This window comes from Pan troglodytes, chromosome 3 (genome assembly GCF_028858775.2).
Source record: "Pan troglodytes isolate AG18354 chromosome 3, NHGRI_mPanTro3-v2.0_pri, whole genome shotgun sequence".
NCBI classification, from domain to species: Eukaryota; Metazoa; Chordata; class Mammalia; order Primates; family Hominidae; genus Pan; species Pan troglodytes.
This window is the reverse complement of record NC_072401.2, coordinates 142,320,024-142,347,192: the sequence shown is the minus strand read 5'-3', so window position 1 is coordinate 142,347,192 and position 27,169 is coordinate 142,320,024. Positions and strand designations below refer to the sequence as shown.

Below are 27,169 nucleotides of genomic sequence, written 5' to 3'. Positions count from 1 at the left end.
ACAGATAGTCAGAATGGTCAGAAATGATAAAAACCTTAAATAGACTGGAAGTCAAACAGGTTGATGTAAAATGATGCCAGCATAATAAGAGCCAAGCATGCTCATGTCAGTGTTTGGTCTCCAGTTATCATTGAGATGTTTACCTTATGATGTGTTTATGCTCTTCCTGAGGACTATATATTTAGGCACATTATTTAAAATGCTTCTTTCTTTTTGAAAATGCAGGTGTAAGAGAGTATGTTTCTATTTCTGTTTTCCTCTTCCCAACCCCTCCCAGAGCAAAGTAAAGGATTCCCTGCTTTGCTGTGTTCTGCAGCTTGACCTTTAAACCAGACTTTGTGTTTCCATCAGAGCCCTGTTCTCTAGTTTCTTCTGGCTCTAGTGTTGTGCTATCTTGTAACAGGGTGACACTTGTACAAGCAGTAGGGATAAGGCTGTCACATGGTGAATGAACTCTTTATGAAATGTTGATGCGTCGACCTACATCCAACAACACTGAAGAAATAGAATATTACAGAAACAGTGGGATGATAGCCAGGGAAAGGAAGGGTATAGTTTGTCACCAGCACATTAATGGGCAAAGAAGGAGCCCAGAAAGCTTAGTGGGGAAAGAATAAAACAGATTCTCAGTAAATATATTAAATCCAATATTAGCTGCATATTATCTGGCATAGCGTATAGTGCACATACTGCATAGCATTGTGTGTATGTATATATGCGTGTGTATTTATCAAATCTCATTACAGGCTACAAAAAATGTATTATTATCAGTACTTTACTGATGAGGAAGCTGAGATTGTTTATTTCTCAAGATTTTATCTAAGCAAGTATTTGTCAAGTATCAACATCATATCATACATGTAAGTTAAATAGAGCTGTGATAATTTAGCCTGGCATTCAAATCCTTCTGCAATCTGAATACCACCTATCTTTCTAATACCATTGCCTGTATTGAGTTACACCAGTCAGGAAAATGGAAATCACTCTAGGGATTTCAAAATAAGGAAATTTAATTCAAGAACTTAATTACAAAAATTTGGGGGGAAAATGAACAATTCCTACTTTGCACCATACATTAGCTTGAAATGAGTCACAGATTTCTATGTAAAAGCTAAAAGTATAAAAGTTCTAGAAGAAAACATAGGAGTAAATGCTAGCAACTTTAGGATAAGCAAATATTTATTAGATAGGACTTAAAAAGCGAACCATTGACAAAGTTGATACGTTGGCCTTTATCAAAACTTAAAACTTTTAAAATTAGCTTGCTGTGGTGGTACGCACCTGTAGTCCCAGCTACCAGGGAGGCTGAGGTAGAGGGGGATTGCTGGAGTCCAGGGTGTCGAGGCTGCAATAAGCCAAGATTGTGTCACTGCACTCCAGTATGGTCAACAGAGTGAGACTGTCTAAAAATAAATAAATAAAACTTTTGTTCCTTTAAGGACATCTTTAAGAAAATGAAAAGTCAGGCCTCAAGCTGAGAGAAAATATTTGCAATACCTATGTCTAACAAAGAATTTGCATTCAGAACATATAAAGAATTTGCATTCAGAACATACAACTCAGTAAGAAGACAAACAACCCAATTTAAAAATGGGCAAAGCATGTGGGTGACCTGCCTTATGTCACTAGTGGAGCATTGTGGGATGCCTAGTTCAGCTTTTCTTATTTATTTCCTGTTTTTCACTACTACCCACTCCACTCAGCTGAACACAACAACATACACACGTGTATGCACAGTCCTCTATTCCAGAAAAATGTGGAGTAAAAGCAAATAAGTAAAAGCTAACATTGACTTAAACATTCACTTTCCAAAATAGATGTACATACTTTTTTTTTTTTTTTTTTTTTTTGGTGATGGAGTCGCCCTCTGTTGCCCAGGCTGGAGCGCAGTGGCGCTATCCCAGCTCACTGCAAGCTCCACCTCCCGGGTTCACACCATTCTCCTGCCTCAGCCTCCCGAGTAGCTGGGACTACAGGCGCCTGCCACCACGCCCGGCTAATTTTTTTGTATTTTCAGTAGAGACAGAGTTTCACTATGTTAGCCAGGATGGTCTCGATCTCCTGACCTCGTGATCCACCCACCTCGGCCTCCCAAAGAGATGTACATACTTCTTAGAACATATATAAAAAGAAGCTCAAGCTAGGTGCTGTGGCATACGCCTGTAATCCCAGCACTTTGGAAGGCTGAGGCAGGCGGATCCCTTGAGGTCAGGAGTTTGAGACCAGCCTGGCCAACATGGCAAAAATCCCATCTCTACTAAAACTATAAAAATTGTCTGGGCATGATGGTACGCACCTGTAATCCCAGCTATGTGGGAGGCTGAGGCAGGAGAATTGCTTGAACCTGGGAGGCCGAGGTGGGCAGATCACCTGAGGTCAGGAGTTCAAGGCCAGCCTGACCAACATGGAGAAACCCCATCTCTACTAAAAATACAAAACTAGCCAGGCGTGGTGGTGCATGCCTGTAATCCCAGCTACTCGAGAGACTGAGGCAGGAAAATCGCTTGAACCCGGGAGGCAGTGGTTGCAGTGAGCCGAGATCGCACCACTGCACTCCAGCCTAGGCAACAAGAGCAAAACTCCGTCTCTCTCTCTCTCTCTCTCTCTATATATATATATATATATGTACATATATATAAAATATATGTACTCTTTTATAATATATTTTATATATATATAAATTAGCTGGGTGTGATGGCACGCACCTGTAATCCCAGCCACTTGGGAGGCTGAGGCAGGAGAATTGCTTGAACCTGGGAGGCAGAGGTTGCAGTGAGCTGAGGTCACACCACTGCACTCCAGCCTGGGCGACAGAGCAAGCCTCTGTCTCAAAAAAAAAAAAAAAAAAAAAAAAAAAAGATTGATGTTGGAAAAAATGTAGAGAAACTAAAACTCTTGTACACTGCTTGTGGAGATGGAAAAACAGTACAGCCATGTTGAAAAAAACTGTTTGGAAGTGACAGGAGGAAGATGGCATAATAGAAAGCCCCAGATCCTCCTTCCTCCATGGAGATACCAACGGACTTAAGAAATGTATATAGACCAATTGTCTTTGGAAGAAATAACAGAAACAAGTTAAGAAGTTCCTGCACTCCAGGCAAGGACAAAGCCAAGTGCTTGGAAGCGCAGGAGGAAAATTCATGGAACCCAGTCATTCACCAGAGCCCCTCCCCTCTAGTATAGCATGGTGCCATTGGAGAAAACTCCCAACTCAGAGTTCTTCTCAGGCAGAGAAAGAGAAAAGTGATTGTAAAGTGGGATGTCTAATATTCTGACTTTTGGAGGGGGTGTTACCTAAGGGACTGGCTTCTGTCTTGCCTAAATCTAAGCACAGATAGGAACAAGGCAGCAGGTCAGGGGCCAAAAAAAACAAAGGTGATGAAGAGGACTTGGTTGAGCACGTGTCTCAAACATAAACACAAGGGGGAGCTCCAGTACCACAGCTTGCTACATAGCACCAGAAAGGCTTCAATGATGCAGCCACTGGGGAAGCTTCTGAGTAAAACTGGCAAACCCCTGCAATTAGATTACATACAAAAACCCAGAAAGCACACATCCTCAGAAAAGGCCTGAGAGATCTCCAGAATCTCTAGCTGGGCTGGTTGGCGAACTACCTGTACCTGTATGAAACCAGACTGCAAAGACTGGGAGAAGTGGCAGATAATTCAAATACTGAAGTCCCAACAAAGCATGAAAAGGAGTACAAAGAAACAGGAAAATATGGCCCAATCAAAGGAACAAATTAAATATCCAGAAATTACCCCTAAAAAATGGAGATATATGAATTATCAGATAAATCGTTTCAAAAGAATCATCTTAAAGATGCCCAATGAATTAAAGGAGAGCACAGATAGACAGCTGGATATAATTAGGAAAATGATGTATGAATAAAATGAGAATATCAACAAAGAAAAACTATGAAGAAGAAACAAACAGAAATTCAAGAGTTGAAGACTACAGTAACTGAATTGAAAATTTTACTGAGGGAGATTAACAGCAGACTTGATTAAACAGAAGGAAGAATCAGTGAACTTGAGGAAAAGTCACTTGAAATTATCAAGTCATAAGGGCAAAAAAAAAAGTGAAGTACAATAAAGAAAGCCTAAGGGACTTGTACTGTACCATCAGGTGGACAAATATGTGCATCATGAGAGTTCTAAAAGAAAAAGGGAGAGAGAAAGGGTCAAAGAGCTTCTTCAAAGGCATAATGGCTGAAAGCTTCCCAAATCTAAGGAAAGATATGAACATCTAAATTCAAGAAGTTCAGTGAGCTCTAAATATGGTAAACCTAAAGAGGTCTACACTGAGACACATTACAATCAAATTGTCCAAAGTCAAAGACAGAGGTAGAATCTTGAAAGCAGCAAGAAAAAATTAGCTCATCACACACAAGGGAGCTTACATATGATTATCAGCAGATTTCTTAGCAGAAACCTTATAGGCTAGAAAAGAGTGAGATGATATATTTAAAGTACTGAGAAAAACGGAAAAAAATGTCAACCAAAAATACTATATACTGAAAAACTGTCCTCAAAACTGAAGGGGAAATAAAGACTTGCCCAGATTAACAAAAGCTGAGAGAGTTTGTCATCACTAGACCTGCCTTACAAGAAATGCTAAAGTGAGTTCTTTAAGTTGAAACAAAAGAACATTAGATAGTAACACAAAAGCTTATGGCACCATGAAGCTCAATGGCAAAAGTAAATATGTAGACAAATACACAATACTGTAATAGGGTGGTGCATAAATACTATAATGGTGGTATATAAATCACTTTTAATTCTGGTATAGAATTTAAAGGACAAAGGCGAAAAAAACTATGTTAATGGATGTAAAATATACTAAAGATATAATTTATAACATCAGTAACTTAGTGTAGAAGGGAATATATAAGAGTAGAGTTTTTATATGTGACATTATCTGCTTAAAATAGATTATTATAACTCTAACATGTTTTATGTCATCTCTATAGTAACCACAAAGAAAATACTCAAAAAAGTACACAAAAGATAAATGAGAAACAAATCAAAGTATAGCACTACAAAAAAAAAAAAGAATAAAACTAACAAGAAGGCAGCAAGAGAGGGAAAAAGAGAGATAACTACAACATAGAAAATGATAAACTGAAAATAATAAGTACTTCCTTATCAGTAATTAACTGTGAATAAACTCTCAGATCAAAAGACTAAATAAATGAAAAACAAAAGGCAACTATATGCCATCTACAAGGCAGTCACTTTAGATTTAAGGACATACCTGAGCTAAAGGGAAAAGATGAAAGAAGATGTTCCATGTAAATGGTAACCAGAGAACAGAGGTGCTCACATCAGAAAAAAGACTAAGTAAACAACTGTCATAAGAGACAAAGAATCTCATTATATAATGATAAAAAGATTAATTATTCAGGAAGATATAACAATTATTAATATATATTTACCTAACAGAGAACCCAAATATATGAAGCAAACATGTACAGAATTTAAAGGGAAAATAGTAACACAATAAGAGTAAGAGATTTCAATACCCCATTTTCAAAAATAGATAGAAAACCAGACTGAGAACAATAGGCATAAGTAGAATAGAGCAACACTATAGATCAGTTGGATCGAACAGACATATACAGGACACTCCACCCAACAGTAGCAGAATACATATTTTTCTCAAATGCACATGAAACATTCTCAAGGATAGATCACATGTTAGACCACAAAACAAGTCTTAAGAAATTTAAGAAGATTGAGTGGCTCACGCCTGTAATCCCAGCAGTTTGGGAGGCCGAGGCGGGTGGATCACAAGGTCAGGAGATCGAGACCATCCTGGCTAACATGGTGAAACCCCGTCTCTACTAAAAATACAAAAAATTAGCCGGGCGTAGTGGCGGGTGCCTGTAGTCCCAGCTACTCAGGAGGCTGAGGCAGAAGAATCGCGTGAACCTGGGAGGTGGAGCTTGCAGTGAGCCGAGATTGCACCACTGCACTCCAGCCTGGGCGACAGAGCGAGACTCCGTCTCAAAAATAAAAATAAAAAAATAAAAAAGAAAGAAATTTAAGAAGATTGAAATCATACCAAATATCTTTTCCAACCACAGTGAAATGAAACTAGAAATCAATAGCAAACTGGAAAGCTCATCAAAATGTAGAAATTAAACAACATCCTCTTTTTTTAAAGAGATGGAGTCTTGCTTTGTCACCCAGCCTAGAATGCAGTACATGATCATAGCTCACTGCAGCCTGAAACTCCTGGGCTCATGATATCCTCCCACCTCAACCTCCTGAGTAGCTGGGACTGCAGGTACATGTCACTACACTTGGCTCTTTTGCTTTGTTTGGTTTTTCATAGAGACATAGTCTCATTATGTTGCCCAGCCTGGTCTCAAACTCCTGGGTTCAAGCAGTCCTCCCACCTTGGCCTCCCAAAGGGCTGAGTTTACAGGCATGAGCCCCCATGCCCAACCAACACTCTCTTGTATAACCAGTGGGTCAAAGAAGAAATCACAAGATAAACTGGAAAACGTCTTGAGACAAATGAAAACAAAAAGGTAATGTACCAAGACCTATGGGAGGCAACAAAAGAAGTACAAAGGGGCCAGGTGTGGTGGCTCATGCTTGTAATCCCAGCACAATGGGAGGCTGAGGCAGATGGATCCCTTGAGCTCACAAGTTTGAGACCAGCCTGGGCAAAATGGTGAAACTTCATTTCTACAAAAAAATACAAAAATTATCCAGATGTGATAATGTATGCCTCTAGTCCCAGCTACTCGAGAGGCTGAAGTGGGAGGATGGCTTGAGCCCAGGAGGTGGAGGCTGCAGTGAGCCAAGATCATGCCACTGCATTCCAGCCTGTGCCATACAGCTAGACCTTGTCTTAAAAAAAAAAAAAAGTACAAAGGAAAGTTTATATCAATAAATGACTACATTAAAAAAGAAAGATCTCAAAGAACCAAACTTTATACCTCAAGGAACTAGAGAAAAGAAAACAAACCAAATTCAAAATTAGCAGAATTTCAAGGGAATAATAAAGATTAGAGCAGATATAAATGAAATAGAGAATAGAAAGACAATGGAATAAAGCAACAAAACTTAGAATTTGCGTTTTGAAAGGATCAACCAAATTGACAGATCCTTAGCTAGACTAATTAAAATAAAGAGAAGACTTGAATAAATAGTTAGACATTAAAGAGGAGACATTACAACTAATGCCAAAGAAATAAAAAATATTATAAGAGACTACTGTGAATAACCTAGAAGAAATGTATAAATGTATAAATTCCTAGACAAATGCAATCTGTTATGACTGAATCATGAAGAAATAGGAAATTTCAACCGACCTATCACTAGTAAGGTGATTGAACCAGTAATAAAAAGACCTTTTGTTTAAAAAAAAAAAAAAACCCAGGACCAGATGGCTTTACTGGAGAATTGTCCCAAACATTTAAAAAAGAATTTATGACAGTTCTTCTCAAACTCTTCCAAAAAAAAAAAAAGACTGGAGGGGAGGGGACACTTCTAAACTATTTTATGAGGCCTGTATTACCGTAATACCAAATCCAGAGGAAGATACTACAAGAAAAGAAAATTACAGACCAATATAACCGATAAATATTGATGCAAAAATCTTTGACAAAATATGAGGAAATCAATTTAAACAGTACATTAAAAGATTATATACCATGACCCAGTGGGATTTATCCCTGGAATGCAAGGATGGTTCAGTATACAAAAAAAATCAGTCAATGTAATACACCACATTAACAGAACAAAGAATGAAAATCACATGATTATCTCAACTGATGCAGAAAATGCATTTGAAAAAATTCAACATGCTTTTATAGTAAAAATATTCAACAAACTAGGAATAAAAGAATTCCCTCAACATAAGAAAGGCCAAGTATGAAAAGTCTATAGCTAACATCATTCTAGATGGTGAAAAACTGAAAGCTTTTCTTCCACGATCAGGAACAAGACAAGAATGCTCACTCTTACCACTTCTATTAAACACAGTACTGGAAGTCCTAGTCAGAGCAATTAGGAAAGAAAAAAATAAATAAAAAGCATCCAAATTGGAAAGGAGGAAATAAAATTATCTCTGTTCACAAAATGACATGATGTTATATGTAGAAAACTTTAAAGATTCCACATTTCAAATGCTCTTAAAACTAATAAACTATTCAGCAAAGTCAGTTTCTAGGTGCAAATTTTTTTTCTTTTAGAGACAGGATTTTGCTCTGCCACACATGATGGAGTACAATGACACAATCACAGCTTACTGGAGCCTCAACCTGGGCTCAAGTAATCCTGCCAGCTTAGCCTCCCAAATAGCTGGGTCCACAGGCATGTGCCACCATGCCAGGCTAGTTTTTTTTCATCTATAGAGACATGATCTTGCTATGTTGCCCAGGCTGGTCTTGAACTCCTGGACTCAAGTGATCCTTCAGCCTCAGCCTCCCAAAGTGCAGGGTACAAAATTAACATAAAAGATTAGTTGAATTTCTGAACCGTAACAATATGAAAGGAAATTAAGAAAACAGTTCCATTTATGATAGCATCAAAAAAGTAAAATATTTAGGAATAAACTTAATGAACAAGGTGAAAGACTTGTACACTGAAAACTATAAAACATTGCTTAAAAAAGTTAAGACATAAATAAATGGAAAGATATCCCATGTTCACGGATTAGAAGACAATGTTGTTAAAATGTCCATACTACCCAAAGCAATCTGTAAATTCAATGGAATCTATCAAAATCTCAATGGCATTTTTTTTATGTGGAAACAGAAAAACAGTCCTAAAACTCATATTTACTCCAAATAGCCAAAACAATCATGAGAAAGAAGAACAAAATTGAAGGCCTCACACTTCCTAATTTCAAAACATATTACAGAGTGACGGTAATCAAAACAATATGGTACTGGCATAAAGACAGACGTGTAGACCAATAAAACAGAATAGAGATCCTCATGTATATGGTCAAATAATCCTCAACAGTGAGCCAAGACTACATAGTGGTGGAAGGATAGTGTCAAAAAATGGTGTGGAGAAAAGTGGAGGTCCACATTGCAAAAGAAAGTAATTGGACCCTTATCTTAGAGCGTAAGCATATAAAAAAATCACTCAAAATGAATTAAATACCTAAATCTAAGACCTGAAACTGTAAAACTCCTAGAGGAAAACAGGAGGGGGAAAGCTTCATGGCATTGTATTTGGTAAGGATTTCTTGGAAATGACACCAAATGCACAGGCAACAAAAACAAAAATAGACAAATTGGACTACATTACACTAAAATCTTCTGCACAGTAAACAGTCAACAGAGTGAAAAGACAAGCTACAGAATGAGAGAAAATATTTGCAAACCATATATTTGATAAGGTGTTAATATCCAGGATACACAAAGAACTCCTACAACTCAAATTACAGAATAAATAACCCTATTGAAAAATAGGCAAAGGACTTGAATAGATAATTTTCCTAAGAAGAAGTACAAATGGCCAACAAGCATAAAAAAGATACTTAACATCACCGATCATCAGGGAAATGTGAATCAAAACCACAATGAGGCCAGGCACGGTGGTTTATGCCTGTAATCCCAGCACTTTGGGAGGCCAAGGGCAGGTGAATCAACTTGAGACCAGGAGGTTGAGATCAGCCTGGCTGATATGGTAAAACCCCATCTCTACTAAAAGTACAAAAATTAGCTGGGCATGGTGGTGCATACCTGTAATCCCAGCTACTCGGGAGGCTGAGGCACAAGAATTGCTTGAGCCTGGGAGGCAAAGGTTGCGGTAAGCCAAGATTGTGCCACTGCACTCCAGCCTGGGTGATAAAACAAGATTCTGTTGGGAAAAAAAAAAACACACACACACACACACAATGAGATATCACCTTAACCTGTTAGGATGACTAATATTAAAAATAAATAAATAAAATTTAAAAATAAACACAAAATAGTAAGTGTTGATGGGGATATAGAGAATCTTTCTCCCTCTGATCTGATTGAAACCACAGGCAACACTTTAGGAGCCACAGTGACCTGTCTGAACCATTCCACATCTTCATACACTAAGCCACAGGCAAGTCAAACCATCCACATGCCTTGAAATTTGCTTTGATGATTGCTATAGTCATGCTGGCCCTTCTGGAAGGAATTCCATTTCCCCTTACCTCCATAGGTTGCAGAAATGGATAAATATGTATGAACTCTGCCTATCTCTCTAAATCCATTTGGCAACTTTCTCTTTTACACTCCTTTTTCATACCAATCATATTTACATTCATCAAAAGTCTTTCATCTACCAGATATTATGCTTAATGTTTAAGGTTCTCTATAGGTGGTACTAATTGGGCATTGTAAAGAAACTGTTGACAACACAATGTGCACTAGATTTTGTCTCCTTCCCTGCAAAAACAAATGTAAAACTAATGTAAAAATCACTTTGCCTCTTCTTTTGGCACTTAGCAAGGAATGACTCAATGAATGAACTGCCAAGGAAATCAGTAAGGAATTTGAGCAGTTGGAGAAAATCTTTCCCCTGCTAGGTGAAGTGTCACAGGGAAAGAAAACCAACAGCAAAGAGATAAAAGCAAAGTGAAATCCTAACTATGTGATCTAATTTAATATACAGGCTTCTAATTTAATATACAGGGAATTCTCCTTCACCAAATCCAAATAAAAACAATGTTTTAAGCTTCCCCATCTGAAAGATGAGAAAGAATTTTCCTAATTTGACCACAAGATGTATATATTCACAATTATGGAACAGGAATTGAAAAGGCAAAAGTGTCAGTTATATCTGAACAATTCTAGAAGTCACTTGGCCAAATGGATGAATTTGTATCATAAGCCTGCTGGGTTTCCAAATGTGGCTGAGTCTTGTCTGTAAGAGCAACATAGCAGCCAAATAGAACTCTAGTAGCTCTGCCATTCCGGAATAGTGCAACTGTCAATTTCACTGACTTGGGTTGAGATCCCACTTCTTCTATCTTCTATGTGCTCACCCTCACCTATAACATGTGAAGCCATCATAGCGGTATTATTGAGAGGGTGACGTGTGATATATGTAATGGCATAGCAAAATGTCTGGCATGTAGGAAGGAGCCAGTCCATCTTAGCTATTAGTATCCACCCTATTGCATACCCTCTGAGGAAAGCTGTCCAGAGACCTTGCCATTCTCACATCAGAGGCCACTCATAAATGGGAAAACATAAACCAAATGGGAAGTAGTTTATCTCCTTAGAAATTCTTGCTAAGCAAAAGAATTCAAAGGAACACATTTCCTTATTGCAAACACGCTGCATTTAAAGTCTAATTAACTTTCCCACTAACATAATGACAGGCTATATAGACACTGCCCCAGCCTGAAGGGAGTTTCACATTCTGAGATGAAAAGACAGCAACATTATAATTCAACCAATGTGGTTGAAAGTGCCTTCCCTATAGTGCTCTTGTACAATACGGGGTTGATTGGAAATTATGCCCTATTTTCAAGAAGATAAGCATCAGTAGCAGTGGACAGAAGGATGCCATTTTTCTTTGAAACCTTACTTTTCAAGTACATGAGGAAAAATAAGCTTTTGTGTAATGCAGAGCAACTCCCAGCATGCAAACACCAGACCTCCTGGAGAATAGGCCACCTGGGGGATTATATTAACCACCACCTTATTTTCTCTCAAAACAGAGAGCACTTATTCTGAGGGCAATGTTTGTTAATTCCTAACAGAGGAGGACTTATGCCAGCCTGCTACTGGTCTGTGCCTTCTTTCATAAGACAGGCAGTAGAGTGAGTAAATAAACCTCATTCAGGGAAGGATAGTTTTCTGCTTTAGCTTTGAATAACCACCATAAAGAAACAATTAAGTAGGAAAGCAGTGACTTCATGTGAAAACTATCATGTCAAGTTAATAGAACACATAGCTAGTGGAATGTAAACCAAAATATGCATTAAAAAAAAAACACCAACAAAACCAAGCCATTCTGTTGCTTACTGTAATGTGTTATCCAACTCACCAGGGATGCAAAATCATTTAAGTGAACGGTTCTTAGCCTTTCGTGAGTTTGAGAATCTGATGAAAACTACCAGGAAAAGGCCTATATGTAGCTATAAATGTGTGTATGTAATTTTAAATGCCTAATCCACCAGCCCCACCCTGCAAATCACTAATCCTTAGGTTAAGAATCTCAACTCAAGAACAGATTATGGGCCAGGTATGGTGGCTCACCCCTGTAATCCTGGTGCTTTGGAGACCAAGGTGGGAGGATGGCTTGAACCCAGGAATTCAAAGCCAGCCTGGGCAACATCGTGAGACTCCATCTGTATGAAAAAAAATATTTTAATTAGCCAGATATGGGTGGTGCATGCCAGTAGGTAGCCCCAGCTACTTAGAAGGCTGAAGTGAGAAGCTTGCTTGAGCCCAGGAGTTCAAGGTTGGAGTGAACTATGATCACCCCACTGCACTCCAGCCTGGGTGATAGAGCAAGACCCTGTCACTCACCAAAAAAAAAAAAAAAAAAAAAAAAAAAAAAACGTAATTATTGTCAAGTTCATGGACTCTGGATTCAGATAAAACCAGGATTTGAATTCTGTTTCCAACTCTTGCTATTATGTAAGCTGTGGAATTTTAAACCTTTTTGAGCCTTGGTTTTATTACCTGAAAATGGAAATAGTAATACTTTCCATGTCATAGTTAATTAAGAATATTAAATTATTTAAAGAACTTAGCATAGGCTGGGCATGGTGGCTTATGTCTGTAATCCCAGCATTTTGGGAGGCCAAGGAGGGAGGATTCCTTGAGATCAGAAGTTCAAGACCAGCCCAGTCAACATAGTGAAACCTTGTCTCTACTTTAAAAAAATAAAATAAAATCAGCTACTCAACAGACTGAGGCAGGAGAATTGCTCAAGTTAGAGGCTGCACAGGTGTCGTGGCAGATGCCTATAGTCCCGGCTATTCAGGAGGCTGAGGCAGAAGAATCGCTTGAACCCAGGAGGCAGAGGCTGCCGTGAGCCGAGACTGTGCCACTGCATTCCAGCCTAGGTGGCAGAGTAAAACTCCAGTGAGCTATGATTGCACCACTAAGCTCCAGCCTGGGCGAGAGAGCGAAACCCAGTCTCAAAAAAATAAAGCATAGTTCTTGGCATGGACTAAGTACTCAGTAAGCATTAATACTGTTATTAGTTCTTAAAATAAAAAACTTTCCTATGTGGCCAGAAAGCAACTACAATTTTATCTCAATTCTAGAAATATTTACCAAGTGCCTCCTGTTTATGAAGAAATGCAGCAGGATCCTGACATGGGAACATTGATAATGGAATGAGCTTGAGCCAGGAAATTGATAAAGGCCCTGGATATACCCAGCACTGAACAGGGCAGGTTTCAGAGTCTTGTCTTCTCAGGGTTGGAAAGAACTTGAACAGTCATGGGGCCCACTGTTATCGACAATTATATCAAAACCACAGCAGAACTACAACTGCAATGCCTGTGTCACAAAGGGAAACTTGTGAGTCTTTAGGTAACACTTTATGTATTTAAGAGGAAAGAGATAAACCAAAGATATCAATAATTTATGGACTAAGTGGAATTAATAAACCCCACCACTGAGAATTATTTGGTTAACCACAGTTTAGGCTACTGATGGATTTTACTCAGAATTAAAGTGGAAATATATTAAAGCAATAGTTTTGAGAACAAAGTAGGTCACAAAGCTCCATTTAAAATAGAATAGGCCGGGTATGGTGGCTCATGCCTGTAATCCCAGCAGGGCAAGGCAGGAGGATTGCTTGAGCCCAGGAGTTCAACACCAGCCTGGGCAACAATGAAACCCTGTCTCTACAAAAAATGCAAAAATTAGCTGGGCGTGGTGGGACACGTATGTGGTCCCAGCTACTTGGGAGACTGAGGTGGGAGGATGGCTTGAGCTGTGAGGCAGAGGGTGCACTGAGCTGAGATCATGCCACTGCACTCAGCTTGGGTGACAGGGAGAGACCCTGTCTCAAAAATAAAAAAATAAAATACAGTATTTTCTGCTCCATCTAATCAGACACTCTGTAACATTGTGATAAGAAGATTGAAGACAGAAAATGGATGACTTGGGATCAGTCTTTAAGTCCACCCCAGCCAATCCAGTAATACTATAGTCTCTCTTTTCCTTGGGTATGGATTTTATTTATAAAAGATGAAGGAGTATATTTAAAGGAAAATGAGGAAATGAATCAATGACACTATATTCTTCTAGTTTTCCTGTTAACATCCCTGGCAATTTTCAGGCTCTTTGGGGGGATTACCTTCCTCTGCTGTTCTTCTGCTCTCCTCCTATGAGATTTCAGACTCAAATAAATGTCTGCACAGGCCAGGCAAGCAGTGTGAACCACTGATGTAGCCCATTTGGTGACTGTGATGACCTGGAGCCTGTGTTCCTTGGGCTAATGGCACAGCTCTTTCTCAGCTCCCACCAGTGGTGTCCATCTGGGAATCAGACAGGTATTACCATATCTTCCTTTTTCGAAGCCAAATTTCAAATATAAATGTGTATGTGAAATGTCCTGACTTGCAAATATTGGCAACTAATTCACATTTGAAACAAAACAAAACATTGTCCAGGCCAAACAAAACAGCATCAAGGGTCACCAGTTTGGGTCTTTTGCTCTAGGTGTTTGGGTTTCTTCAAGTTCTGTCCCTGGCCTTATCTTCTCATGCTACAATCACTTCCTATTAAAACAAAAACAAAAACAAAAACCTCTCATCTCTTCTGTGGTTTAAAGTACCTTCTCTGTACTGAAGACTTCCAAATGTATTGAGAGTCATGGCCTCTCCTCTAAACTCCAGACTCAAGTATCTAGCTGCCAACTCCACATCAACCTTGGATGTCTTGTGAGCATCTCAAACATAGCATATGCAAACCTGAACTCTTGATGTAGTTCTAACACCTGCTTCTTCTCCAGTTTCTCTGGCTCAATAAATGGCATCTGTATTGCTCGAAAAACATGGGAATTTTTCTCTACTTTCTCCTCTTTTACTGCCCTTGGCTAGTCCATCATTTCCTGTGGACCCTTCGTCCAAAAATCATTCTTTGATTTGTCCCCTTATCTCCACCTTTATCAACACAATAAGCCACCATGTTTCATCTGTTCTGCTGTGATAGTTTCCTAACTGGATTCCTTCTGCCCATTGTCCTGCCAATATTTTTCTTGTAACAGCAAGAGTGACCTCTTAAAATGTTAGGCAAATCAGATTACCTCCTGTTTAAATCTCTCAATGTTTTACAATATGTGACAACCAAAAGAAGACAGTATATCAAACAGATATGATCCTACTACGTCAAATGGACTAAGAGTATTTTTCATCTATAAACTGGAATAAAAATACCTACATCAAAGAGTGGTTGTATCAAATGAGGGCTAATATTACTTTTACATTAGTTTTTGTTAGTTTTTGCAGAGAAGGAGGCAAATTCGGTCGACATTTATGTTCTTAATAGCTACTTATAGTCCCCAATTAGTACCACCTACAGAAAACCTTCTAAATATTTTGCTGACAAAGTTTTCATTCGTATTATTGTAGCCTCAAAGTAAAACATCTGCCTTGATTAAATTATAAAAACTGTTAAAAATTATGGAACAAACCAAGTTTGATTAAAAACATAGAACATACTTAGAATAATTTCACACCCTCAGATTATTTTAAAAACAAGTTTTTAAATGGAAAATGATTAGATGATATTGGTGCAATGTTATATCATAAAAACTGAACCATTTTTGTAAATTTCTCTATTTTCATTTATTTGAATTCACCTTTGCCTTGCACTGTATAGTGCAAAGTATACAGTGCAAAGTATAAGTGCTACTTAATTTCCAAAGTAGCACCATGAATTCAGCAGCTCATAGTTACATCAGTCCCTGTGGCCCCTTTTTCTTTCAGTTCACACACTCCCATTTAGAAAAAACCAAGGTGTGAATGAATCTATGGAATCTGCTGAGGCTGGTGGCTGCAAAGCCAGAATGAAGGTGAGAAGCTGTCACTGTAGGTAGCAGTGAGTTCTGTCTCTATAGAACTGTAACTAAGTCAGCTCTTTATCTGTGCTATTTTTTTTTTTTTTTGCTGGACCCATATGAAAGTCATAAATTCATTCCATGATGAGCTCTTTGGTTGACTTCCAGTTTAATTGTGAGCTGAAAATTTTGGCTTCCTGTGAACTGAGTTGATTGATGGGCCACTGCAAGAAAAGAAGTGGAAATTTAATTCCCTATAAAGTACAGCTCTCATTTTTTATCTCCAGGAATAAGATTTCAGCTTTCATTACACCTCCAAGTGGGAATTCTCCCATTCGTGTATACTTGTACTAAATATACAATAGCAGGCCTTTTTTATTAAGAAAAAAATTGCAAAAATAAAAACAATTTGAAGAATTGTAAAAAAAGGCAACTTTGTTTCTCAGTGGTCATTCTAATAATTATTCATCAGGAACCCACTATGTAGGAGGCCCTGTACTAGATTGGCATCAACACATAAACATGCATAAACAACAACTGGAAAGGACTCTAATGCATCCAGTCCAAATTCTCATTTTCTAGGCAATTAAACTTTAGCCCTAAAGGAGAAAAACAATTTTTACAAAATAACACATGCAGTTACTAATAGCAGACGCTAGAATATAGTATCAAGTCAGATAGATTCCCAGTTCTCATAAGTATAAAGTGTGTGTGTGTGTATACATATATATAGAGAGAGAGAGAGAGAGAATTCTTATTGTAAAAATGATGTTTAAGGAGAGCACTGAGTAAAAAGAGTGGACCTGCCATATGAAGCCACTCCCAGTCTCTCCTGAAATTCCACAAAAGCCACAGTGAAGGGATTTTTTTTTTTAAAGACAGAGCACGACATGGACAGGGAAAATGCAAGAAGAGACAATAACAAAATTTAGGCAACTGCAAAAAACAGATGAATGGTCCATGACTTAGTAGACTAGAGACACAGCAAGCCCCTGCATCCGGCTGTGTGGGTTGTGTCCTGCCCCACTTCAGGAGCCACTGCTCACTCAGACTCCAGAGTGAAGCTGTGCTCTGGAGTGGTGCTGTACACACCCTGCACAACAGCACGCCACGACCCTGCTGAGAAAACAAGCACAAATCAGGCATGGGGAAAGGGAGAACCACCACAACTTGCACTTGAGAATTTCCCGAAGGTCAGGGATCAAAGGCACCAGGTGGCTCTGGAGAAGATAAATGAAAAGGAAGTGCATACACACACACATACACGCACAAAATGAAGATGGGAGATCATATATAGCAAGCTTAGAATGTATTTTGTAGTGAAGTGTGAGGCACAGATCCAGTTTCACTTTTTTCTAAATGACTAGTTTTCTTGACTATTTGTTGAATGCCACTGTTTTTAAATACCAAAGACTTGTATCTTTATAGAGCTGCTTCCAGGGTTTTCATTTAACCATTGATCTGTTACATTGCTATGAACTTCCTGCAATTATGGATCTAGGAAACAGATAAGAGCTAAGTCTTCAGGTTGGATATTTCCCTGTGAAATACCCCATTTCTATAAAACTGATTCTTCAGGCCATAATTCTTTGTTCTCTTATTTGTCTCCTTGAAAACATCTTAGGAATTCACTGTCCTTCATGAAACTCAGGTATTTTTCTTAACTGTGCCACATCATGAAAAAATTACATTAGTGATTATCAGAACAAAAGTATTATAACCATTATTATTCTTTAGTACTTATACATTTTTGTTGGTTTTTTTAATTGCATATTTCTTCTGCAAAGTAAGAGAAAGTACAAGACCTTTTGGGTTGAAAGCTGCCTTTATGCAGCTCAGCTCTCTGGCCTCCTCTGTCCATATTCCCCAGCTTGACTCTGCATTCCAGTCAAATTAAAAACCCTCTGATATCTGCCTGCCCACAGCTCCCTATCACCTCCAGCCACCTATCACCTCCAGCCACCTGTACATGCTGTTGCTTAAAGGATTATTTCTTCTTATTCATCTGGCTATAATACAGATTATCCTTTAGGACTCAGTTTAGACATTGCACCCAGTATTTGGTTACATAGCCCTCTTACCTGCTCCTGTAATACCTGGTACATCTTCCATCCTGGTGCTTATCTCACTGTGTTGTAATTGCCTAGTGAATGGTCAACCTGCCCACCAGACAATGAGCTCCTTCAGGATAGGGATTGTCTTACTCTCCCCTATATCCATAGCCTCTAGCATAATCCTTAGTGTGCAGTAGGGACACGGTAGATAATGTCTTGAATGAGTAAGTGATGTATGTTTATTGAAGAGTATTTGGGAGAACTGAAAAAAAATGTTAACAGAAAATGAATATAAATCCCAACACTAGAGATGACTCTCGTTAGCATTTTTGGTTTCTTTGCTTCCATTTAACTTTCTCTGTTGACCCCATTGCATACAAAGCTTTAAATATTTCTGTTTTCACTTAACAGTATACTGTGAACATCTTCTCATGTAACTACAAATTCTTTGAAAACATCATTTTAATAGTTATAACAACATTGTCCTTTAGAAGTAATAGGTTTATTCAGATGTTCTCTATTGTTGGACTTTAAGTTACTTGCAATGTTTTGCTACTGTAAATCATGCTTAATTGAATAGTTTTGCATCTCCAGTTATTTCTCTATAATACATCCTGGAAATGAAATTACTGAGTGAAAATTTTACAGTTCTATATGCAATGTATCATGTACCTACCTACCTCAGTGTACCCTTAACTGTAATATTATCTTGTCTTTTTTAAAGAGTGAAGATTACATAGACAAAAAAGGATATCTTATTTTTACCTTATATTTATTGGTCATTTATATTACACTCTTCCGTGAATTGTGTAATGGTAACCTTTGTCCATTTTTCTATTGAACTGTTTTTCTTATTGATTTAAAAGCTTTCTATATGTTAAGAATAGAAACCTTTGTGAAATTTTTTGCAAATTCCTGAGTTTGATATGCCTTTTGATTTTATTTTACATGTGTTTAACATTTTAAATGTTATGCATATGTAACAATCTTTTCTTCTGTAAATTACCCAATTACTTTTCTAAATAGAATTTCTTGCCCAACTTACGGTAGATATATATTTTCCTACTAAGACATATCCTTAGATGATATATTTTATTATTCTAGTTTCTTTTGTTTGCATTTAACTTTTTGACCCATATGAGATGAGGCTTTAACTAGAGTTTTTACAGAATACCCAATTTTTCTAATACCTTCTCTTGGCCTTTAAAGAAATGTTATTACAAGCAATTGTACTGAAATAAGCAGCATGCAAAGACATAGCTCGGTGTTCACTGTGAACTTTGCTTTCTCCTCCCAGGTGAGCAGGAGCCAGCTGTAAGCAGTGATTCTGACATTTCCTTGATCATGGCAATGGAGGTTGGACTGTCTGATGTAGAACTTTCCACTGACCAGGACTGTGAAGAAGTGAAATCTTGAAATGACAAATCCAGAAGCAAAGAGATAGTAGGACCCAAGGGAAAGGAAGGGAAGAGTGCTCCAAGACTTGGACCAGGCACACACACACCTCCAGATCACCTTGGCAACTCCAGGGCGCTCCGTTCAAGAATGCTGACGAAAAGCAATATCCAAAGTCTTGTCAATCAGGATGCAGTTTCTCCATCTGTATGGCAGTCTGTGGCCTTGGCAGCTGGGAAGTTGAAAGCTGATTTCCACTCCTATGTCCATGTAGACATACACTTCAGAAGCTCCTAAAACAGAGACTGAAAGGCCACCTTTAGGATTTCTTAGTTTCATTTCAATTCTTTCCATGTCTTATCATTCTTGTTTTTGGCATGTTGTTTGATTTCGTTGGCAATTTTTTTAAAGATTATTTGTAGTTTACTTTCCATCTATTCCTTTGTTTTTCCTTTGATGCACTCCAGCTTTTGTATAGGTTTCTGTTTAGAAGCACCAGTTCCTGCTATGATCAGTTTGTATTCCATCTCTGAGATATGTGGTCTTGACCTCCCAGCATGAAGTGTGCATGGCTTTGAGAAGTGCCTCAGCACCCTGAAATGGACTAAGGCCAGCTTTCATTAAGAATCTAAATTCTTCTAAGTGGGCCTTTAAAAACCCCAGCTGCCAGAGACCCCAACACTAAGCTCTAAATCTGCTGAGGCCACTGCTGGTTATTTTAAGCCACATCACACTTGCTTCCACTTGCCGGGCTTGATTAAGGGCCCACGTGACATGAGAAGGGAGCTCTAGGGAAGCCGTTTCATTCTTCTGGGTCTTACAATCTTTGGCTGAAATTCTGAACTCAGAAGTCCCCTCCAAGGCATCCAGTCTTTGGTGGTTGTAGGGCTGGTTTTAAAACCAGATACCACATTTTCTTCCTATTGAAAACAAAATGCCAGTTGCATTGGTTTCCCCTGGGCTAGAACAGTTTTTTTCTTACCTCTGTAAGTGGGTTCTGTAAAAAATGGAGACTTTAGAGAAAAGCCAATCATTTTTAAGTCCAATGGCAAACATAGTGGGGGCTGCAGTAGCACCTAGCTTTTACCTTAATTTCGACACACTTCTGTTGAATCTCACCAGACCATGTGGGAGGATTTAGGTGAATCCCTAGCAGATTGCTTCCCAGGGCTCCCTGAGTGTGTCCAGATACCAAGTGAGGAATGAGGTGTGATTTGCTGTATCATTTGAACCAAAAAGTATGCAGCATGAGAATTTGCTAGATTGTTTATCCTGACTGAAATAGACAAAGTAAGAGGGAAAGGAAAAGAGGTATCAAGTAAATACTGAAACCCAATGGTGTTTTTAAACTGTTTCTGTTTTTATTCATCTTTTGTAACTATGACAGAAATGTGCTATTTTTTCAGTGGGCAATTTTGTAATATATTCAGACTATCCAGATACAGAGATGACTAAGGTCATTGATAGCGTCTCTGAACAATCAGACGGATCACCTTATCTCTACACAGCTGGCAAACACCAGGCTGCGGCTTGGATTAACTAGGAAAGAAAGCTTTTCTCACTGAGTTGTTTTTATGTATTGATGGGGACTTTTCCACCTCATTAGACTAATACTCATTCAAAAAGAGTTTGGTTCTGCTGTAAATCCTTGCCGCCTGCTGAAACATGGTGTGCAGGTCAACGGAGAATACTAGCTGCTCTTTTTTCACCACCTTTACCAATTTCCTATTTGATGGTTTATAAGTAGACAGTAAGGCAAGGCAGATGATTATTACCCTCAGAAAGGTCGCATCTCCCTAGGAGTCCAATGCTTCCTGTAATGAAATCCACTCTCTATGTGTGGGAAAAGAGGCAGGGAGGAATGAAGAGAGCTCTGAATCGAGAATCCTAGATGAACCACACGCTTTACTAAGCCTCGGCTTCTTCATCTATAATGTGAAGGGTTTAATAACATGAGTCCCCAAGCTCCTCTGGCTGTAGGACCACAGATGAGTCTTTCAGAGGCAGGATCCATTTTTGCAGATAGCTATGACTTGTGGCAATCAGGCTTCGTAGCTTGGGGAGGTAGAGTTACTTGACATGTACCATGTAATAACAGCCTTTGAGACTTGGCACAACTATGGTGCCGAGAATGAAAATCGAAATGATTGAAGTTTTAAGTCCAAGTAGGAGTTGGTTTGTTTTGCCTTGTTTAAAAATTGCTGTTAGTCATAGAGTTTGCAATCTCTGGATACCTTCAAATCCTAGCTCTCACTGTGGGATTCTTGATCTCAAAGGTGTTTATTTTTCACAGTCAGCATAGGCTTGCGCCACTGACTCCTCCCCTTCAGTCGGCTTTGCCCAAAACAAATTTTAGTATTACTGGTATTAAGTTTAGTCCAGTGGAATTAGAAGGATAATTCAATAGCAACAGAAATATAAATTATATTCCATTCCCAGAGAGAGAATGCGCTTTGGATTGTTTAGTCCTCTGATTAACGAGTATTTTCTCTTCCTGCCAAGAACTAGGTGAATCAGGAATTGATTGCATATGCAAGCCCTGGCCACAGCTGCACTTACAGGATGCCTCATAGACGATGAGGGGTCTGAAAGGCCAACCCGAGGCTTGCAGATCTGACCCCAAGGAGGTCCTGCTGCAAACCCCCTGAGCCTTTGCCATTCACTACTTACCAAAGTTTGTTTCTGGAGGATTTTCCTGTAGCTTTGATAGTTTAAAAAAAAAAAAGAAAGAAAAAGAAAAAAAAAAAAAGCTTAACCAGAAAGTTTCTCTTTCAGAAGAAAGGGGAAAAGCCCTTCCTTATAGCCTTCTTTACCTCCCCCAAAGAAGAGACTGACCTGGAGACCCGGTAGTCTACAGATGAGTGTCAGAGGGTGTGTGTACCCTCTAGAAGCAAATGCAAACTGTATGTGTATTTGCAGATGTGCATTTTTCTATAGCAAGAGTCTAGACTAGCACTGTCCAACAGAAACATAATGCAAGTCACAGACATAATTTTAAATTTTCTACTAGCCACATTTTAAAGTGTAAAAAGAAACAGGTAAAGATAATTTTAATCATGTACTTTAACCTAATATTGTTTCAACATGTCACTAATGTAAATTAATGACATGTTTTACATGCTTTTGTGTACTAAGTCTTCTAAATCCATTGTGTCTTTTACACTCACAGCACCTCTCAATTTGGATAGTCATATGTGGCTAGTGGCTGCCAATTGGACAATGCAGGTCTAGAGTTCCTCCAGTATTCTCACAAGATCCCCCGACCCTTACAAAAGAAAAGAAGGTTAAAACCTTAATTACCTCCAGAGAGAACTGGACACCACCCAAGTCGCCTAATGAGAGGCCCAGAGGTCCATTTATTTTGTAGTGAATAAAGATTCAGGCACCCTTTTTAAAATTTCTGCTTGAACTTTCTAACCATATCATTGATGTCCATGACCATTTGTTGTTACTCCTCTGACCAGTTGTTACTTAAAACTCACACAAACCATGCTGATTTGGTGCTGAAACAAAATTATACCCCTCACTTCTATGGCAAACCCTCGGACTGATATGTGGCACTTAGGAGCCAAAGAGAACTCCAGACTGAAATCACCCAACTTTACCTCAACCCCTTCTTCTTCTTCATGGTTGGTGAAAGTCCTTTCCCAGTGTCCCCCAGTCCCACAGCTGTAGTGAAAACTCACGAACTTGGGAGGAAAGAATGAGAAATATTGACTCCAAATGCAAGACTTTATGTGGCCTTCTTGAAAAAGAATCTTTGGGGGCCTGTGATCATCCGGTCTCTACTTGGTGAACTATGACCACCTCCAACAGCCAGCATTTTACTCCAAGTCAGCATCCACCTGCCACCCCAATACTATGGGGAAGAAAAGGAGCATTTGCATTCACTCAAAATAATTTAGGGTCACCTTTAGGAACTGCTACCTCCTATGTGGCTAGTCCCTTTGGAAGAGCTGAGCCCTGACTATGAATACAGCTTTTGAACATTGACTTAATCTCTAGGGTTAGATATCCCCTGCAGTGTCAACTCTGGTCATCTACACAGGGAGAGGTAGAGTCTGGAGAAGGCAGAAAATTAAAAGCGGCAAAGGTACCTACCCATTTTTGACATCATGTGGTAATGATCAGAATCGTGGAGGCAAAGCTCATCCAAAAATGTTCATTTTTTGTTTTGTTTTGTTTTGTTTTCTTGTTTTTAACATTTCCTTCATCCTGGTGAAATATCCTGGAAATTCATAGATCTGGGTTTGGTCATTTCAAAACTCACCATGCCCAGTGGCCATTTCAGTTACTGCCCTGACATCCCTGAGGCTACCATACTCTCAAAACCAAATCAATGCCAGTGATCTAACATAGGATTCTTTCTTATTTATGAGTTTTGTTTAGATGGATATTTTTGCAGAGCATAAAAAATTAAATGACATTTAGTTATCCATTGAATGTATCACCCTGACTTTAAAAAAAATCCTTAAATCAAAACTTTTCAAAAAATCTGGGATATGGAGTCACTCCCTCTGTGGAGCGAGAGCCCCGTCTTTTCTGGTACTAAGGCCACAGAGGCAATTTCCAGTAGCATTTTTATATCTTCTCTCACTTAAGTTTCTTTTCCTTTTCTGTCTGTATCTGTTTTTCTCCGACTGCCTATATCTTACTTTGTATACCCATACATAAATTATTTTCCCATCTTCTCTCTTTCCCTTTTTTTCTGATTTGTTTTCTCTCTTGCAAGAAACTCTGAAATAACCTTCAGAACACAAAAAACTGGAGGTTCTATACCTACAGAGTCATTATCATTATCGTGATTACCATTGTTACTGTTGTTGGTGTTTTTCTTCTTTTTATTGTGTAGCAGTATCCATATTCACTTCAGATGAGGCAAACCAGTTTACTATAAACCACTGTCCTCCCTAAAGGAGTCAGTTTCATTTTCACTTCTCACATCACCAGTTGTATCGCAACCCATCTTACAACCATTGCCATGTTTTCAGGCTTCCTTGCCATAAATGTTTTCTGGCAAATAATGGCAAAGCAACAATTCCAGAATGCTGTCTAGATCTGCTTTCTCCCACCCTCAGCATTGGACCCTCCTCATTCGCCTGAGCCCCCAGGGTTAGGATTTCTTGGAAAAACTTGTATACTGTACCTGATGGAATGCCCATTCTTCCTAACTACTTAGCACAAGTGCTTGCTCATCGTAAGTGATCTGAGGGCCACTAATTCCTGAAGACTGACAAAGAGACACGAAGAGACTACCCTCTTAAGATGGGGATGCATGGTTCTTCATGCAGTGCTCTTGGCCACCGAGATCCTTCATCCATGCCATTGCATGGATGAATACGTTTGATGTTGGCAGTTAAAATGGGATGGGAGTGTCACCCTGCAGGAAGTAAGAAAAGAGGATGGCAGGATCTCTGATCAGGGAGCTGGTCAAAGCAGGGCTGGAAAGCTTCTGTGCTTAACAAAATGTGCGTGCTGTCCCCAAGTAAATGCTCATCCCTAGGTTTAGAGCTGACCTGGGTTTTGGGGAGTTTGTATTTTTAAGGAATTAAATACTCATGAGTTAAAATACTCATGATTGCAAAGAAGGTCTGGATTGCCTGAAAAATAAATTAATTCTAAGAAGCTAATATGAGTTTCTCATCATCCCTTAGCTCTTCCTTTTCCCTCCTTTTGTCCTCACTCAACCCCAGACCCTGTGTAATAGGAACATTAATTTTTAAAGACCCACAGATCAATAGCCACACTCTTCCACTCTACACCTTTTATTGACGCCAAATTATCATCCCAGAACTAATGAAGCAAGTCCAGATGCTAGACGTGGCCCCTTAATATCGAGCAATTTGATTGCAATCCTGCTTGTTCTACAAGAACCTGCTGAGGTTAGTCACATCTCTCTTCACCTGCCTTGAGTGCTTCATAATCAAGTGGCTTTTTCAGGAATTTCAGTGATCAAAGATCTCCTAATTCTGTGCTACCACTGACGTTTGCACTTAATACAGAGCCATTTGCTCTGTGGCCACCTGATAAATATTTGCTGATGATAATGATAAGACAAAAATATACACGTCTATTAAGAGGTCTGCAATGTCTGAACACAGTGAGGGAGAAAAATCCTTAGAGAAGGTCGCTTAATCTGAGTTACCCAAAGTCATTGCTTGGCAGAATATCTGTGGTCTGTTATCCTTAGTGAAGTGACAGGCTTGGAGAAGCAGGGAAATGTGGGGACCATGTGTGCTATATAAACCAAAGACTGATCACCATCCAAATGAACACATGTTTCTTCCATTGACTAGTTGAATTTTCTCCTAATGTTCTCATAAATAAAAGCAAAGGTGGGTTGCATGGTTGAATGAAACCATTAAACCTTATGGGGTTTTCTCTTGCAGACTGTTGATTGACCTTACTAAATCCCAAAATCTAAAAAATGAATTGTGGCCTTAGTACCACACCATCTTTAAAGTCTAGTGTTTAGTCCCCTTTTCCTTCAAAACTTTCCAACAAATCTAGCGCTTTACTGAACTCAGAACATTGTTCTCTTTGAGAATGTGAAGATTTTAAATAGCCAAAGAATTTTCATGTATAAGAGCTAGCTAAATATAGTATATCCTGCTCTTTCAAAGAAGATACAAAACTGTTGCCTGTACTAATGGGTATAGTAGAGCAGTTGAAGAACTAACACATACATGGACTTTTCGGTCTGAATTTGTGTTGGCATCCATGGTACTTACTGTTCAGTAGGATGTTATTGCAAGGAGCAGAGTGCCCTCTGCTGGAGTAATCGCAATTATTCTTGCAGCAGATTAATCTGACTTGGGTCATGAATTCAACAACCAGTTACTTGCCTTTCATCATACAATTTCTTCGGTAGTTGAGAATTTGGTCTACGTTTATCAAATGAGGAAAGAGTGTCACAAACTCTAAAAAGCTGAAGGAGACCCCACAGATCTTCTCACTGTCGGCAGCCCTTACTTCTGCAAAATGTTGAAGGATAATGTTGCTCTGTTTGCAAAGAAGATGCCCCTGGCTAGAATGTTTGTGCAGTTATAAGCAAGGGACTGCTTGTTTTTGTAAGTTATCTCAACTTTATTCTTGTGAAATTGCAAAGGAAGATCAATAAAAAGACTTCATATGAATGTAAATGGTGTGAAATATTGATGTGTTTTGTACATGTACATAATATATTTACTTCCTGCTTTCACATTAGTAATCTGAGATGGTTCTACCATTTTATAATTAGAAGGAGATGTAGGGGTGGGAGTGGGGAGGGACTGTTATTTTTATAGAGGGGTGTCCCTTACATTTAGAAAATGAAATAATTTTGTATTTGTGAAAAGTTACATTCCATCCATTTTCTGGGAAAAAAAATGGGTATTGTTCTTTAAAATGTTCATGAGCTGGGAGGATGATTATTCTGGTTTCCAGGGGAAACTCTCAAGCAGTACATATGTGATACTCAGTTTTGTAGACTGCAGACCATAACCAGCAATTGCCAGTTGCAAAAATGTGAAAAAGAAATAACTTATTTTAACCACTTTGTACAGCATAGTATTTCCCACTGGAAAAAAATCTGCAAATAATGAATTTACAATTATAAATAATCAGACATCACATCATAAATCAATCTTCCTCCCTACTAGCAAGAGGAAATTCCAATGGCTTTTTTTCCATCCTAACACAAATTACTTTTATTGTAAACAAATGCTTCCAACAAAATGCTTTTGTTGTAAAATGATTGAT

The 27,169-nt window shown here is 38.7% G+C and overlaps 1 protein-coding gene across 1 annotated transcript in view; it reads left to right on the top strand.

The window, feature by feature from the left end:
* The window catches only part of RNF150 (ring finger protein 150), a 270,090-nt gene extending 247,906 nt beyond the window's left edge, over positions 1 to 22,184 (top strand). Inside the window, exon 7 of the mRNA XM_003310523.7 lies at positions 19,332 to 22,184. Coding sequence (XP_003310571.4) covers positions 19,332 to 19,450 — 119 coding nt within the window. The 3' untranslated portion in view covers positions 19,451 to 22,184. The remainder of the gene's footprint in view (positions 1 to 19,331) is intronic.
* The last annotated feature ends 4,985 nt before the right edge of the window (positions 22,185 to 27,169 follow it).